Source organism: Carassius carassius, chromosome 50 (genome assembly GCF_963082965.1).
Source record: "Carassius carassius chromosome 50, fCarCar2.1, whole genome shotgun sequence".
In the NCBI taxonomy this organism is placed as follows: domain Eukaryota; kingdom Metazoa; phylum Chordata; class Actinopteri; order Cypriniformes; family Cyprinidae; genus Carassius; species Carassius carassius.
Window position 1 is genome coordinate 4249748 of NC_081804.1, and position 17953 is coordinate 4267700.

Sequence of the window (17953 nt, forward strand, 5' to 3'; positions counted from 1 at the left end):
TGGAGTCATTCAGTGAGAATAAAAAGCAGGCTGTGTGGGATAGAAGTAGAGTCAACAGAATCAACTTTCATGTTGTGAAATTAAACATGACCAAAAAACCTTAACTCTGCACAAACTGTTTAACAGACTCTTTCTATCAGCCACAGATTAGTTTTTTTTTTTTCAAATTAAATATGGCATATACCTCAATTAAAATGTAATACTGCTGCTGTTAAAGCAAACATGTGGCAGCTGTATATGTTTGTACAGTATGATGGGTTTTGATACAATAAGCCCTTTTAATAATATTCCAGTTCATTGCCTTTTTGTGTTCTTATCTTGTTTTATGAGATGTGATGTGTTTACGTTACTTTTTTTAAAGCGATAGTACAACCAAAAATGAAAATTTGGTCTTCATTTACTAACCCTCATGTCATTCCAAACCTGTCTGACTTTTATTCTTCTGCTGAATGTAAAAAAAGATATTTTGAAGAATGTTGGTAAATAAACAATTTTGGTTCCCATTGACTTCCATTGTACAAATAGAATATACAGTAGAGGTCAATATGAAATAAAACTGTTTGGTGTCATTTACTCACCCTCATGCCATTCCAGTATGTTTTTTTTTCTCTTTCTGGAATAAAAAAACAACAACAACAAAAAAAAACAGTTTTGGTTCCCACTGATATTGTTTTTATGTATACAATGGAAGCAAATAAAAAAACTAAACCATTTCGTTACCAACATTCTTCAAAATATCTTCCACATTCCACAGCAGAAAGAAAGTCATACAAGATTGGAATTACATAAGGGTGAGTAAATGATGGCAAAAATTATAATTTTGGGTGGACTATCGTTTTAATGTGGCTATCATAGTTGTTTAGTTTGTAAGTGTTGACATATTGTTTACATTGTGTGGGTTTGTGCAATTGTTTTGTGAACTAGAGGACCTCTTACATACATACCTTCATGTTTGTGTCCTATTTAAATGTGAAAATTAGGGAATACATTCCATGTTGATTTAACATTTTACATATCAGTGAGTTTTTGTATTTTGTGTATTTCACATATTTAATAAAGCATATGACATTTTATATATCTGACTGAAGGAATTCCTGAAATTTTCTTGACTTTTTTTGGAAAACAGCATGTTATGTCACAGGATTAGGGGTCAACAGCTGGGCAGACTTTACAGCGAATTAAGCTGTTTCATCTGTGTTCAGATGGTGGAGATTTTATAGTTGTCTGTTTCAAATCCACTCACTGAATATATTCCTCCTTTTTAGTAATTTTAGTGTTACATTGATGTTAGGTGCAGTATTTCAATAGCTAGTTGAAGTGGAGCTGTCCGCAGTGCTGAATAAACACTAGAACCATTGCAGGTGGTTTGAAACTGGACTTGTAAGACTGTAAAGGGTAAGCCAACCTCAAAAGCACCTGTTTTTAAAAACATTTCAAATGTATAAATTCAGAAAATCAAGGTTTATGTTTAATTAGTTAATTTATTAATGTAAATATAGTACATACAAAGGTAATTTATGGGAAGATCAAACATTTTGCTGCATTCTTATGAAATATGAGGCAAAATAAAATAAAAATAATTTTAAATAAAAAAGTCAGAAAACAAAGGTATTAGAATAAAAATAGTTTACAACAAACAGTGCTCTTTGATATATAAGTGGTTAGTTAAAACCAAACAATCACAAATAATGGTACATAGTAAATATAAAGACATCCATACAGGGTATGGCAAGGAATAGCCTTTGAGGATACTAGTGAGAAATCAAGCAGTGATGCAGCAGGAACAGAGGCTGGTGAGCAGCGCCAGCAGAGATAAGATCCACGTGCTTGCCGTGGTCACTGGGCCACTGTTACACAGGTCAGTGTTGCAGCACCTGTAAGTATATTCTGATATCGACGGAAACTTCTGGGACAGACGAGAGTTATCACAGTCAGTGTAACGAATGCACCGGCGAATGGTCTTCCCACCTAGAAAACGAGAACTCTTAATCAGTGATTAGAATAGAATTTTTGTTTTAAATAAGTCACTTAAAAAAAGTATTAAACAGAGCATATTTTTCAACATACACTTTAGAAATTAGATTATTTACTTATTTATAGTATAAAAATGATGTAGCCTTTCAGATAAAATGCACTAATTGCATAAACTGTATTCTTACATCCACTAAAAATCCTATCACCAATAATATATATATATATATATATATATATATATATATATATATATATATATATATATATATATATATATATATATATATATATATATATATATATATATATATATATATATAGTTTTTTGTCTGTAGAACATTTTTTAAGAAAAATAATGTTCTTAAGGTTTTGGGAATATAAAATATTATATTAATATTCTTAAGTTAGTATTTAAACCTTCATTACTAAGAAATCTAAAGGCTGCTGTATAGACAAATCTCGAACACTAAAACTTTATCAAACTCAAAATTTACACAACTTATTTTAAGAAAGTTATTTGATCTTTTTAACTGAAAGAAGCTGTTTTGATGGACATTTAATTTACAAATGAATACATAATATGAATTGGTTATTTTTAGACAGATTAATTAGCAAAGTTCAGTTACATACTTATCTTACCCAACATCATTTGGTTAGTAGTTATTGCAAAGGTTATTCAGAAAAGTGATGTTAATTCTTAGAAAATGTCTAGTGTCATTTGTTTGGAGATGTCACTTTGTTTGATAATATAATATACAAATAAAATTGAAACAATAATTGTGTTTTAAAATATATACATGAACCAAACACTAAACTGTTAAAGTAAATGTAAAAGCCAAAATCTTTTTGTCTCTGTCTCAGGAGGATGTGCCATTGCATACTAAAACTTCATCCACAAACCTTTCTCATGAAGATATAAACATGCGTCCTCATAAGAACAAACTTGCTGCACTGTGCATCGGCCCCCGGTGTAATCCTCACACTTGTAACATCGAAGAGACGAGCCTGCAGAGGAGAATCGGATTCCATAATGCTTAATGCCTGTTTCAAATAAAAAGCACTGGAGTCATGACCAAATCACACAAAATGAAGCCAACAATAATGAAGTCCATTTAACTTACCTAAGCTTAGAGTCACACAACAGACCAACAGAAAAAGTCCAAGAGAGCACTTCATTATGGAAAAAACCTTCCTGACCTAAGAGACTGATAATAAACATCAGTAAATTAAAACAAAGAAAATGATTAAACATTGAAATTCAGAGCATTAATGATTTCTGAAGGATCATGTGACACTGAATACTGGAGGAATGATGCTTAAAATTCAGCTGCACATCACAGGAGTAAAATAAATGTTACAATATACTCACAGTTAAAACAAAATGTGAAATACTTTTTCACAGTTTTAGTGTTTTTCCTGTATTTTTAGCACATGAAAGCAGCCTTGCTGAGCAGAAAAGACTTAATTAAAATAATGTAAAAATCACAATGTTTGCAAACTTTTAAAAAGTACTGTATATACAATACAAACATAAAAAATGTTCTTTATACTATATATATATATATATATATAAATCAAATAATAGAATACATAAAACTGAAATGCAAAACTGCACAGTTTAAATATCTTTTGCAATACTGAAGGAAAATATTAGCATCAGAATTATATTAAGTATGACTTACAATGCTCAAAATACTCAGGGTTAATCCAAGCTTGTGTGTTTCAACAGTCCGAAAGCATTCTTCGTGCACCTCTTCTCTGCTCAAGCCCCACAAGCCTCGCCCTTGCCCCACATGAATGATGTCATTGATGGGGTTTCTCCTAGATGCCAAGAAAGATTAAATGGATCCAAAAAACGAGACAAGATTATGTTTAACGGTCATTATCATTAATATACATGAATGTATTGCAATGCCTGCATGTTGGTGACTTATAAATAACTATAAGTGCAATTAACAGTTAAACTACTTGCATTACAAACCAGTGTTTATTATAATAAACTAATATGATAACAGTTTGCAATATAGAGCAGCATAACAAACTCTTTTTGTACAAGTAAAATAGTTAAAAGTGAATAACATCATAACGCATCTAAAAAACAATTGCATTTCACTAAACGATTATCTTGCACAGCCAGAACATTGTTATATTAGTCTAAAACAGAGCACATACAGAATCTGTATCAAAACAAAAGATCTTGACTCTTAGTTCAATCTAACTGTCTCTCTCTTTGTACAACGTAATGACTGACCACAAGAATTAAACCCCAAACATTTCTGCTACGTTTCCCAACACTGCAGCTGGTGCTCACAATAAGGCCTGTGTCACACTTCCTTTCTGCAGTCATGGAAGCACTCAATTCAGAGTCATCTCAATGCCACCCTTATTTCAGACTGAATTTCAGAATCTGAAAAGGCATTAAAATGCAACTGTGAATCTGGATCTGATGATAACGGAACAATTGGTGATAAGCGAATGGATTTGTTGGGATTTAAAACAGGGAAGTAGTGTTGTTTGTGTGGCAGCCCACACAAGTACTCATGTTGTTGCTTTTCTTCAAACTTACAAAAGGGAGCAGAAATTCACCCATCACATGTCAGGATGCTAATAAGAGAAGGCATGATGATTGGCTTTTCCACAGAGCTGGAATGGGACTGTGTTTTATGGACCAAATCTTGACACAAATGAACAAAGAAGCTGTGGTCATACAAGCAACAAATGGCACTCGATCTTTGTTTGGGCTGAAACATTCAGTGCAGCATTTTAAATAATGTGTGTATGTGTCTAGTAAATCTAAAAAAGCTTTATTTTTTTAACATGCAACAACCAAGAAATGGCTTTCTTTTTAAACCTAAAATCAAATGGCAACTCAATTAAAGGAATAGTTCACCAAAAAATTTGCTGAAAACGAACCCTCAGGCCATCCAAGATGTAGAGGAGTTTGTTTCTCCATAAGAATGGATTTAGAGAAATGTATTATTGCATCACCTGTTCACCAGTGGATCCTCTACAGTGAATGGGTGCCATCAGAACGAAAGTCCGAACAGCTGACAAAAGCATCACAGTGATCCACAAGTAATTTACACAACTTGAAGAATTACATTTCCGGTATGATATGAGCACTCTATTCATAATATTGCAGAAAAGTCATCTTGTCTGAATCAGGAGAACAGTATGCACTGATCAAGCATGGTTTACAAGTGTACTTGTGGGTTATCTTAATGTTTTTATCAGCTGTTTGGCACCCATTCACTGCAGAGCATCCATGATGTAATGCTAAAGTGATAATGTTAACTTACTCCATCTCCATCTGTTCTGATGAAGAAACGAACTCATCTACAATCTTGGATGGCCTGATGGTGAGAACATTTCCAGCAAATTAACATTTTTTGGGTGAACTATTCCTTCAAGCAAACCAATAAAAAAAAAACACAAGGAATACCACATTTAAAAAAAACTTTATTAAACCATTATTTGTTGAATATAGTTTCCATATGCTGTAATTTTAAGCAGGTTTCTATAATACATGTACACATTCCCCAGGTATACATTTCACATGTAGTTTGTATTCTGGAGTTCCAGTGTTATGTTTTCAGGAAGAAGCGGTGTATAACGTGTAAATCCAAGCAAAACACATATTTCTCTTTGCAAGAAGAAACTGAATGAAAATATGGAGCTAACACTCACTTATTTTGTTCGAAAATAAACTTGACATCAGAAGTTTAAGTTTGTTCCTTAGACCTGGTGTCTTCCAGATAAAAACATTTCATAATAATTCATGATACGGACAATGCACATGATTGAGTTTACATGACAACTAAATCAAGGAAATACAAAATTATTAATCTAGACATAACGTTTACATTTGGTACACATAGTATTCGATTAAAGGAAAACAGATATTAAAGCCTTAACTAAATAATATCAGACTTGATTTTGGCTCATTTTCTGAGAATTCACCATTAAAGATGTGACACAGCTCACAATATGAGATTCACTCGATGGCATACCTCACTGTGAGGTAACAGTCCAACATTCATAAGCATTCACATAGATAAAAGATCCTTACAATCCTTTTGCTACTCATGAGTTCAGAAGTGGGTATGCTATGCCATCAATTGCTCACTAAAGCACGAAATGCAAACAAAAATAGCTTCTTTGAAACACAATGGTTTAACCAATTAAATGAGACTAATCTTTTGCGTAGAACACTGAAATGTCTGTTTTTAAAAAGTACATTCATTAAAAACGAATAAAAATGGATCCATTGAAATAATTTGTTCCATAAAATACAAACGTTCTGAGGCTTTAAACACATGCTAAACATTCAGACTTGCAAAATCGAAATCTATTTCAAAATAAAGACAAGCCATTTCAGTTTGATTAATATAATGTATAAAACCTTGCAGCACATGGAAGGTAGTCACCGTCGATCAATACTCTTCAATATTACTGCATTTATAATTGATAAACTGAGATAACACAAAATACAATATTTTCTAAACTGATAATAATGATGCTTTAACAACTGCATGAATAAAATTGACATGTTAAATTTCAACTGCAACATTGAAAACATTACTGTTAAAAAAAACCTATTAATAGATCTCTACTGGTGACTCTTTTTTTTAATACCTTGATTATTATTTTTAAAAACAGTCATGGCTTGAAAAATATGGAAATTTTTAGCACAAGTAAGTTATCTTGTAAAACATGCTCAGTCGTGTTGGAAACCTCCAAATTACACAGTTTCAATGAATATTATTAGTATTAAACTTTCTTGTATTTAAGAATATACAATTTAAGTGTAAAATATATATATATGTATTGCACAGGTATAATTGATGGAATTTAGTGGAAGGCAAGGTAAGGTAAGACAAAAATGACGTGAAATATATATGATCCGGACCATAACACATGCAATTTTAGAATACACGAATGCACATAATAACACAATCAAAAATATAAAAGCTTTGTTCTTGTATGACTTAGTGATTTAAGTTTTTAAGATTTAAGATTTAAGTGTTATTCTTTCAGATACAAAAATGTAATCCAAGGTTCAGTGTCGCCTACTAGTGGTGACAACATGCACACACATTTGTACTGGGTGAAAAGTATTGCTGAGACAGTGATAGAATTTTGGGTTATTTATACTGAAATATTTTATTTTTATCATTAAACATTTTAGTATACCTTTGACTATGCAGACCACCTCTTTGCTGCATTGAAAAGTAAAGATATATTTGTTTCTTTGATGTGGAATCAGAAAATGTAACTATATTTTGGAATGGCTCATAAGGGGGTCTGACATGGCTGTCAGTCGCTGTACATAAAAATATGTACCAGAAATCAAGCACCAGCAAATGCTAAAAGCACAAAGAAAACTTTTTTTCGGTAAGGCTATGTATTTGAAATCTTTAAATCAGATTGGGTGTAAACTGCACATTACCGGCACCTGTGTGATGAGCCATGTTAACAAATCAAGATTGACATATAATCTTAAAAGTAGTGGTTAACTAAAGAGTATCTAAAAAAAAAAAAAAAAAAAAAAAAATGTTAGGAAAAGGCAAAAGAGTGGCCATTTCCATTCCAGTTAGTGATAACCAGCATAAAGAGCATGCTGTGAAAATTTGAGCAATTTTTATTATATAATTTCCATACACACAAGTCTACGTACAAATACAGAATGATTGCTCAAATTATATTGCAGATAAAATAATAAAACTTTTTATTATTTAAGGTTTTAGTTGAATCGGTTTTTGCAAGAAGGTGACATTTTCAAAGATTAAAAAAGACTGTAAGGAGGCTTCACTCACCAATATCTGATGAAATGGTGTTTAGTCAAACATTCACCTAACGGCAACAATCCTTGTGACTAGAAAATAGCCTAGTTTCTCTTTGGAACAAAAACACATATCAACACATCACAACCATTTACATGAACATTTTAAAGTGTTTCATGTGCCTGTGACCTGCAAAGGCATTTAAACCAATTCATAGAGAAAACGCTGATCTAGGCCATTTTAGCAGCAGGGCCAGTGTCAAACTACTTGGCCAATCACATTATAGTACCGATCAGCCCTTTTCCAACGAGATGGCTTTTTGGAATTATGTTGGCTGAGTAATTGTTGCCGATCAGTTAAATATCTGGATAACACTCATATGCATTCATATCCATATTGTGCAACACAGACTTTTGTTCGGTGGTGGGCATTCTGCTCAGCACTTCTGCCGAGGGTGAATAGCTGTTCCCGGATTTCTCTTCAAACCAGTTGTCCAAAGCTCGCTTTCCATCAAAGCTCCTGATAGGTGGTCCGTTAACGGCCAAGGTGAGCAGATCATTGATCTGTTCCAGAGTTAGTCTGGAACGGCAATTTCTGCGCACTTTCTGCAACGAGCATCTTCCTTTGTCACAGCATGTCGATGACGTTGGCAATACCCTGACAATATGCAGGATGTGATTGAGAAGAGGGAAACGTTGCTTGTATTTGAAGATGTGGCTGACTAATTCTTTAAAACCATTCACACTACAATAATCAGCTTTTAGATCCCTCCATTCAAGTACAAGGCTTCCTCTGGCATCTATTCTCTCTTTAGAGAGCTCACGGCCAGAGGAAGGAATCGTCTCCAGGTGGTCAAAAATGACAAGGATCTCCTCCTCTCCATATGCACCAAGATCATCCCTGTTAAGAGGCCACGAGGCCAGGTCAAGGACCTGACAAGCCTGAACCACTGAGCGACTGCGTGGATCAAAACGTTGGGCCAGGATGCCTTGACTTCGCTGACAGATCTTCTCTCGAATGGACTGAAACTTGGACTCAGCAACCCGCAAGTTCTTGAGGTCCACGCCATTAAAACTCTCCCGAAAGTTGTCCTCAAACTCCTGTAGGTGCTCCCCTGGGGAGTCCACCAATTGACCAATCTCATGAATGGCATCCTCAATTTTTGCATCCACCTGTGACGGCAACAGATAGTCCCCCTGAAAGATGAAAGCAAGTCGTGAAAAGACAGCAATGATGTCCAACACAAAATAGATCAGCTTCACCGACTGATAATCCAACAGGAACTGTAGGAGAGACAGAGCAATGGCAGCAGCATCACCTCTCTGGGTTTGGCTGCTTATGCTCTTCAAGTGAGCAACCACCTCTAGATAGTCCTTGATTAGGGCAGTGAGAACATTGGGTTCACCTATGATCCAACGCACAGCTCTTATATCCCCAAGAAACTTAGTTTCCTCAGACAGAGTTGGTGCTGTTGATTTCAACTCAGCCATCATACGTGGAGAATACCGGTAGAAGCTAAGAAGTTGCTTCAAGTTGTTTTCCAAATCTTCCAAGCAAGACAGTTCCTTTCCACTGATAGCATCCAGAACCTCCAAATGGGGACGATGGATCATCACAGGTAGACACAACACCCAAGGGATTGTCTTTCGTACAGATATGTAAATTTTTGCCCTCAGACTAGAGGAAAGGTTTGAGCCATCTATTCCCAAGCCAACAACTAGCATGTCCTGAAGTCTTAGACCAAGGACTCCAAAGGCACGATCCACAGCCTGGAGGTAGCCTTCCACGTTGCCTCCACAAAGCCTTTGTAGGGAAAGGAACTCCGTGGCAGGAAGTCCATCAGTGGTGGTGAACTGGACGTAAACAGCAACAGTATCAGCCAAGAGCTCATCATTCTGCCCATCCATGATGATGCTTAGAAAGGGCGAAAGCCGTATCTTCTCAGCCAAATCCTCTTTGAATGCTCGAGCAATGTGTTGAATGAGAATCTGACAGTCATTTTCATTCATGTACTGATCTACCACTTTGAGGTCGCACTTCTTGAGGAGCTCTGCCAAGGGTCGCAGATCGGAAAATGGCCGTCCTTCCAAAGCCAGATGGTAGGCAGCATTGAAAAGAGTCATCATATTACGACACATCTCCTCGGTCTTCTCCGGGTGCATGCGAAGTTTGTAAAGCTGCAAACACTTTTTGTGCAGATTGCTCTGGCTATGAAGTTTAATAGTGTGGATTTTGAATTGCTTGGAACCAATAATAAAAGCAGAGGTGCGGGAAGACTGGACAGTGTATTGTCGGCACACGTGGCACCACATTTCATTCAGTGTGGGTGAATAACGGAGAAACCAGAACTTCTTCAGCCACTCCGGTTTGAAGCGACGAATCCGACGACCTGAGCCCAGCGAGAGCTTCGAAGACTCATCCGTAGCCACCATGAGGTCAGCAGAAATGGATTCATCAGCAGAATCAACATCCTGGTCATCTTCCTCAAGCGCTGCTGGGACGGGCATCACGGCATCTAAAACAAATGAGCAAACAGAGCACAGAATTAAACTGAAAACCAACACAAAGCAAGTTTCAAACATTTCTAACTGGTGAGTTTTGGCATGAATGAAGGCATTTTTACACCTATTGTAAGCATACCTTCTCAATACAGTTCATGATATCTCAAGTTCTACATCAACTAATACACTAATACACATCTTTTTAAGTATGATTAAATTAAAACATTCTTAATTCCGCACACCCAACAAACAAAGACTTAAACTTTAGTGGCAGGCTCCAAAAAGAAAACACTCATTAATAATTGTATTAAAACTTTTAATTAAGAGTGCTTTTCCATTTAAAACATTTCAACAAATTTGGCAATCACACAATAACTAACAAAAATGCAAAACACCAACAAAAGAATGTTAACAGTAACTGATTAACTACAAGAAAAAAATTCTATACACACACACACACACATATACCGTATATATATATATATATATATTTTTTTTTATATATATTTTTTTTTTATTTTTTTTTAATCAACACATCTACTCCAGAAAGGCTCTCATCCATGGTAGCATTCCATCCCAGGTTCCAACCTACCTTTGAGGTCCTCACTATGAAAGGGCTCAAATGGTGGTACTGGCTTAATTTCAGCATGCCCCTGTCCTCTGAGACAAAGCAACTCAGCCTCCAGCTCACGTATTCGTTGTTTTAACCTCACACAGTTTGGGCAGAAAGATGTTGATGGTCCTACATTGGTTAGGGTCACATCTTTTTCTGTTTCTTCCATTTTAATGCATTTTGCATCAAACCTACTCTCGTGATGTTCCATGGAAGCCAATCCAGAGGTGAAGACGGTCTCTTTACACTCTGCGTCAAGCTGGCTGAAAACCTGGCAGACATTTGTTCTTGCTCTTGGAAAAGACGAGGTGCTGTTCAGGGGGTTGTTCTGGCTTTGATTAGTCTCCAGAGATGCTTCCAGGACATCTTTGAAAATGAGGTCAATCTTCTTTTTCTTGGCCTGGGGCTGGTTTTCTGCCTCATCACTTCCATGCTTACTTCGGGTCCTTCTACCATGTATTGCAGATCTCAACACTGGACCTTTATGCTCCTCCTGTTCTTCTAATTTCACTCCTGGAATACAATAGTGTTATGGTTAATGCATGTTAAACTACCAGCATATTTATATATATAAAAAAAAAAAACCTGTGGAAAAATATTAGTAATTTTGAAAAAAGTATGATGGCCAAAGCAGATCGAAAGAAAAAAAAATATATAAATCCCATTTCACTTACCTGTTAAACCATTGCAGGCCTGGAACATCTCTTCTGGGTACTTTTTGTTGATCAAAAATGTTCAATGTAAAATGAGTTACATTTTGGTCTATTCCTACCAAAAGCTACCGAAGACCTGAAATATAGCGCACGTTTTATCATGATCACATTTTCTTTCATGATGCCTTTTGTTTCCCTTTGAAGAATGAAACCTCCAACCTGCATTGATGGTTACTGAAAGGAAATCAGTGACCAGTAGAATTCTTTCAAATTTCATGGGGATGAGTAGTGCACATTTTTGGCTGAACTACTTCAATTATAGTAAATATTGTTTACATTTTGCTCAAATCTTGTTGTGAGTTTCAGTCTCGTCTAGACTGATCTAATCCAGTAAACAAAACATCTTCCCATAAATGTCTTTTATACCAAACAAACTATTATTCAATTAGAAAATGGTTTTGGTTCAAAGTGATGCAAATTTAAAATGTGCTGTTAGGATTTTATTAGAATCTATTATTTTTTTATTTAGAATATATTATTCTTCAGTTCCGGCCCTGCAGTGTTTGTATTAGCAGCCCCTTAAAATGTCTTTGGAGATTATTTTTTACCCATTTCCAAAGCGTTCAATTTTGTCAACTTTTTTTGGCTCAAGCACCAGCGAAAGGTGTCTCACCTGTGTCCAGATTGCGGTCGATGCTGTCCCGAGACACACTCTGCAGTCGCCTCATGTACTCGCTGCTGTACCACACACAGAGTTTCTCTCCCACCGTCAGTCTCTGACACACTCTAAAGTAGATTTCTTCCCCATGTTGAAATGCACTCAGGTTCTTTTTCCTCTCATCAGAAGAAATCAGAATGAACCTGAGAGGAATAAACAATTAATACCATGAACAAACATATCAACTTAACCATAACCGTGACTAAAACATAATTTTCCACATAAGATCCTTACATTACAATAGCATAAAGAAAAGGAAAAGATGAATTAAAGTGGATGTCATCTCAGCAACATGGTATTACCTCATCCAGTTAGACGTAGTTTCATCGCTCCCATCAATGAATTTATTTTTGTTGTCCTTACCAACAATCTGTAATAAATATATTAGACATTTAAATATAGTTTTTATCTGCATTATAAATGAATGTGCATACATACAATTATGCTAAATGGTGTTTAAATATATAACAAAATAACCTACCATCCAAGAGTATGGTCCTGAGTGTTTATCCGAGGCATTTATTTGGCCTTGATAAGGACCAAACAGCGCCCCCTTTGGTATATTTTCATCCATGCAGCAGACATCCACCTTATCACCATCTCTACGGATCTCAATGCCTGAGGGTACAGTGAGAGCTGCCCGATTGGGCACCCCTGATGCCACAGGGGTGTCTGGCACAAAAAAAGGGGGCCCATGGGTAGGGCACTCCTCCGAGAAATATTTCTTGCATTCTTCACAGACTGTGCATGTAACATTTAATAACCAATGATTACAAACAACATAATTATATGTATATACACACCACAACACCTCTATTTAAAGAAAAAGTAAATGTTACTTACACCAAAAACTGGTCAAATGCTCATGGTCAACTTTTAGTTTTTTGTTTGGCTCTTCAGTGGACTTCCCATTTGAGGCACTAGTAAATAGGTTGAAGAACAGCTTATTACTACTATTTTTTATGCACAGGGATTTCTACTTAAATGTTTGCTGTTGTAAACACTTTTTAAAGCTGACCTGGTGCTGCATTCAGCCTCAACTTCCATGGAGGAATGGTCTGGAACGGCACAGGAATCTGCCATCATTCTGGGCAGAGCGTTTCACTTCAACATATTAATGCTGAGGTAAAATAAATACTGTTCAAACAGGAAATTTAAAAGATGTTATAAAAAGAGCATCAAAACGGTTAAAACATAATAAAAAATGAAGGTCACAGTTTATTTTAAGGTCCAGTTAACTACTATTAATAAATAAAATCAAACTAATTTTCTGCTTATTAATAGTTAGTAAGGTAGTTGTTAGGTTTAGGTACCTGTGTGTGGTAGGATTACAGGATCTAAAATATGGTCATGCAAAATATGGCATTAATATCTGCTTTAGACTGTAAGTACTAAATAACAGCCAATATGTTAGTTAATAGTGATAACTGGTCATTCAAATAAAGTTAATAAAAATATATTTAAAAACCATGTTAAATAGTTATCTCAACATTTTAACCCTATTGTATATATTTTTAACCCAAAATTCTTATATTATGGAAAAAAAATGTATGCCTGTTATGTGCTATCTTTCCTTTTCAGTGGGGCACCGTGACGTCATGCTGGCTTTACCTTAACCTTTTCATCTCATTTTTATTTCTTAAATGCTTTAATAGGTTTTTAAATGTTTACATGGATACAAACTTTGAGCGGCTTTCGTAAAAACATACAAACGCGACAACCACGAAAAGTGACCGCAAGAAACCCCGACTCCGTTCTGCTGACGATTGCGAGTCAGTCAGAAAGCAGCGCTCTGATTGGTCGAGCCGGCCGTCACTCACAAACTACCCGAGCTGTGAGAGAAACGAGTGCAGGAAAACAAATAGGACAACAATGCTCGGTTGAAAAAATAAAGCTCTTGAAAAGTTTGTTCATCTTAAACTTGTGAGATAAAAGTTGCACATGAGCTCGAGCGCAGGCGTCGACAATGACGGTACGCAATGCTTCTGTACGCTCGGTCTCCGCTTAGCTTCTGCAAGGCAACTGGCAATGTGCCTAACGCTTTCGGAAGCCATTTTCATTGGCCACAATGGCTAGTGAGTGTAACTCACCTTCTGTAGAACATACGCAGTGCGTCTCGGGGTCTTTGGTGGTCTTCTTCAGCCGTGGTGCGTCTCGCTATCTGCCGCTCCGAGCAGGGCGGCGGTGACGCAACGGCACGCGGGGATTTCACTAGTCCCGGGCGATGCAAAGTTTATCATCTCCAAATGTTTGTACCACAGTCATCTGCTTCTCTCTGCTGTGACCACCATCTTTTAATACAGGAAATGACATGGAAAACGGAAGAAAGCGGGGTTTGTGCCGACTGGGCACGAAATTTCAGGAAAAGGAAAGTTCGAGTGTGTGAAGTTGTATGAGGCCGCGGCTCGCGCGTTTCGTCTGCGTTCGCTTTTGGAACGCGTTTATTTATTTATTTGGTAACACTATAAAATAAGGTTCCATTAGTTAATGTTAGTTAACTACTTCAGTTAACGTAATCTAAGCAAGAACAATCATTTTATTAATCTTAGTTAATGTTAATTTCAACATTTACTAATGCATTATTCAAATCAAAAGTAGTGCTTGTTAACATTAGTTAAAGCACTGTGAATTAGCATGAAATAACAATGAATAACTGTATTTTCATTAACATTAACAAAGATTAATAAATACAGTAATAAATGTATTGTTCATGTTAATTAATACATTAACATTTACTAATGGAACCTTATTCTAAAGTGTTTCCATTTATTTATTTTTTAATAATTAAAAGTTTAATTATTAAAGTTTTAATAGTCATTTTCACAGTTTATTCGTTTTCAGCCACTTAATGTAAAAACTCCATTTGAACTTTTTGTTGATAATTTTAGCCTTGGGTGTACAATGTACTTTTTGCCTTTATTATATAAGTGTTATACTTTATGATTACAGTTCGAAAAGCTCCCGTTGACTTAATATCCTCGGAATTACTGTGATTACGACCACTCGGAGCTATTCACGTACATACATTTCCGTTTTTATGGCAACGCCGTTCATAACAACAAAATTGAGCTTTTGACAGCAGAATACTTAATCGTCTATATTCTCTTGCACATATGGATGAATAAACTATCACCATATGCACACCGCTGTAAAATAAATAAAAAAAGACATTGAACGGTGCATAAATAGCGCTATCAGTAACTACCCATCATCCTTTACTATTGAAATTGCTGCCATTTTGATTGATTTTATATGTCATAACCAGGGGCGTAGATTACGCGGGGGACGTGAAAACAGTTGTTTTGACAGAAGCACTGAAACTTATGGAAACACAAAGACATTAATATACGATTGCGACAATATATGGTTTTTCAAGTCATCTCCAGCAGGTGATAAATATAAGTATATGAACAAAACCGTGCTAATTGACATAGATTTATTACAGTATACAAACTATTCTGCCGTATTATGTGATAAATACGTGTTTGTAGTATATATATAAAAAAAATTATTATTTGTTATTGCCCAGCAGTTATAGATTAAGCCAATTAAAAGCTAGAGAATAATTAAAGTTGCCTATAATATCCACTACCAGTCAAGTCTCTTCTGTTCACAAAGCCTGCATTTATTTGATCCAAAGTACAGCAAAACAGTAAACAGAAATATTTTTACTAGACTATTTAAAATAACTGTTTTCTATCTGAATATATTTCAAAATGTAATTTGAGATTTTAAAGCTTGCTAAATAAAAATATACATTTCTATAATTTATTTTCCAAAAAAAATAAATAATTTTTTTTTGAATGATATACTGTATAATGTTGCAAAGGCTTTTTATTTCACATAAATGCTGATCTTTTGATCCTTCTATTCATCCAAGAATGCTGAAACAAAAGTACTCGTTTAAATATTGATAATCAGCAAATCAGCATATTAGAATAATTTGATTTCTTAAGGATGTGACACTAAAGACTGGAGTAATGCTGAAATTCACCTTTGATCACAGGAATAAATAACATTTTAAAATATATTCAAATAGAAATGTTATTTTAAATAGTAAAAATATTTCACAATATTATTGCTTTTGCTGTACTTTGGATCAAATAAATGCAGGCTTGGTGAGCAGAAGAGACTTCTTTAAAAACATTACAAATCTTACTGTTCAAAAACTGTTGACTGGTAGGCTATAGATTACAGAAATGTTCTATTGTAATGTTTTATATTATATTGTAATGTTTAATATATATACAGTACAGACCAAAAGTTTGGAAACATTACAATTTTTAATGTTTTGAAAGAAGTTTCTTCTGCTCATCAAGCCTGCATTTATTTGATCAAAAATACAGAAAAAAAACAGTAATGTTGTGAAATATTATTACAACTTAAAATAATAGTTTTCTATTTGAATATAATTTAAAACAATAATTTATTCCTGTGATGCAAAGCTGAATTTTCAGCATCATTACTCCAGCCTTCAGTGTCACATGTAACATCCAGTCTATCACATGATCATTTAGAAATCATTCTAATATTCTGATTTATTATGAGTGTTGGAAACAGTTCTGCTGTCTAATATATTTGATGAATAAAAGGTTAAAAAGAACTACATTTATTCAAAAAAAAAATTCTAATAGTATATATTCTAATAATATATTTTCTTTACTATCACTTTTTATCAATTTAACACATCCTTGCTGAATAAAAGTATTGATTTTATTTAAAAAAAGAAAAGAAAAACATTTTTTTTTTACTTTTTATTCATCAAACTATCCTAAAAAAGTATCACATGCTCTGAAAAAATATTAAGCAGCAGAACTGTTTCCAACTTTGATAATGGATCATCATATTAGAATGATTTCTAAAGGATCATGTGATAATGATCCTAAAAATTCAGCTTTGCATCACAGAAATAAATGATCATTTAAAGTATAATAAATTTAAAAACAATTATTTTAAATTGTAATAATATATCACAATATTACATTTTTTCTGTACTTTTGATCAAATAAATGCAGGCTTGATGAGCAGAAGAACATTAAAAATAGTAATGTTTCCAAACTTTTGGTCTGTACTGTATTATATATATATATATATATATATATATATATATATATATATATACACACATATATATATATATATATATATATATATATATATATATATATATATATATAGGCCTATAATTTCTGTCCCCCTCACTTCTGAAAAGATGGCTACGCCCCTGGTCATAACAATCAAGTTGGAGGAATTTTCCATTGCCACATCTAATAGAACGGTTTAGTCTAGTCTTAAATTTACCATGGATTGCTTCAGGTGTGTCCTACTGGTAAGTCCCAATGCAGATTTTCAATTTAGAAGTAAAATTATTTTTGGTTAATATCTTGTGAAGCTGTGGTGTTTTTTTAACATTAGCAAATTGTTGTATGCAGCAATTGTGCATTTTATGGACATCATTGTGGTCCTTAAACCCAGGCTTTGGAGGCCCCTGACAGTCAACGTTCACCCCAACACTTCTTATCTTTTTTCCAGCATGACACTTCCATATAATCAGTTTTACAAGTCATCTGGTCGTCGTATAAAGCCAAGTTGAATTCAAGACAAACGGGAGGCAAATATTCTTTGTCAATTTATTAACAAAATGATAAAATAAATAAATACAAATTGATCAAATGCTCCTAATATCAATTTCTTCCCATGTTTCCTACAGT

General features: G+C 34.6%; 2 protein-coding genes across 6 annotated transcripts; both read right to left on the reverse strand.

Annotated features, from left to right (window-relative positions):
• Positions 1-1461: 1461 nt before the first annotated feature.
• LOC132133051 (CD59 molecule (CD59 blood group)) lies at positions 1462-3794 on the reverse strand. 2 transcript variants are annotated; one of them, XM_059545744.1, is made up of 4 exons: positions 3657-3794; positions 3096-3179; positions 2875-2979; positions 1462-1968 (listed from the first exon to the last, which is right to left on the reverse strand). In XM_059545744.1, the coding sequence occupies exons 2-4, from the start codon at positions 3148-3150 to the stop codon at positions 1763-1765; spliced, it is 366 nt and encodes a 121-aa protein (XP_059401727.1). In that variant the 5' UTR covers positions 3151-3179; positions 3657-3794; the 3' UTR covers positions 1462-1762. The 2 variants fall into 2 exon arrangements, with proteins under 2 accessions (XP_059401727.1, XP_059401726.1); XM_059545743.1 differs by having other exon boundaries at positions 2875-3015.
• A 3583-nt stretch (positions 3795-7377) lies between these two features.
• On the reverse strand, positions 7378-14563 carry prdm11 (PR domain containing 11). Of its 4 annotated transcripts, none has more exons than XM_059545729.1 (8): positions 14333-14563; positions 13261-13346; positions 13086-13162; positions 12724-12983; positions 12545-12612; positions 12198-12385; positions 10851-11384; positions 7378-10272 (listed from the first exon to the last, which is right to left on the reverse strand). In XM_059545729.1, exons 2-8 carry the CDS (start codon positions 13326-13328, stop codon positions 8114-8116), a joined length of 3354 nt encoding a protein of 1117 aa, XP_059401712.1. In that variant the 5' UTR covers positions 13329-13346; positions 14333-14563; the 3' UTR covers positions 7378-8113. The 4 variants fall into 4 exon arrangements, with proteins under 4 accessions (XP_059401712.1, XP_059401711.1, XP_059401710.1 ...); XM_059545728.1 differs by having other exon boundaries at positions 13261-13362; XM_059545727.1 differs by having other exon boundaries at positions 13261-13379; positions 14333-14562.
• Between the last annotated feature and the right edge of the window lie 3390 nt (positions 14564-17953).

Bases quoted from the DNA above. Each gene is read 5' to 3' on its own strand.
- prdm11 (XM_059545729.1), bottom strand. From the start codon at position 13,328: ATGATGGCAGATTCCTGTGCCGTTCCAGACCATTCCTCCATGGAAGTT. The intron at 12,386-12,544 runs GTAATACCATGT...TATTCCTCTCAG, and splicing joins ACTACGTCTAACTGGATGAG to GTTCATTCTGATTTCTTCTG. The intron at 11,385-12,197 runs GTGAGACACCTT...ATTGTATTCCAG, and splicing joins CGACCGCAATCTGGACACAG to GAGTGAAATTAGAAGAACAG.
- LOC132133051 (XM_059545743.1), bottom strand. From the start codon at position 3,150: ATGAAGTGCTCTCTTGGACTTTTTCTGTTGGTCTGTTGTGTGACTCTA. The intron at 3,016-3,095 runs GTAAGTTAAATG...TATTTGAAACAG, and splicing joins TTGTGTGACTCTAAGCTTAG to GCATTAAGCATTATGGAATC. The intron at 1,969-2,874 runs GTTTGTGGATGA...CTCGTTTTCTAG, and splicing joins TTTATATCTTCATGAGAAAG to GTGGGAAGACCATTCGCCGG.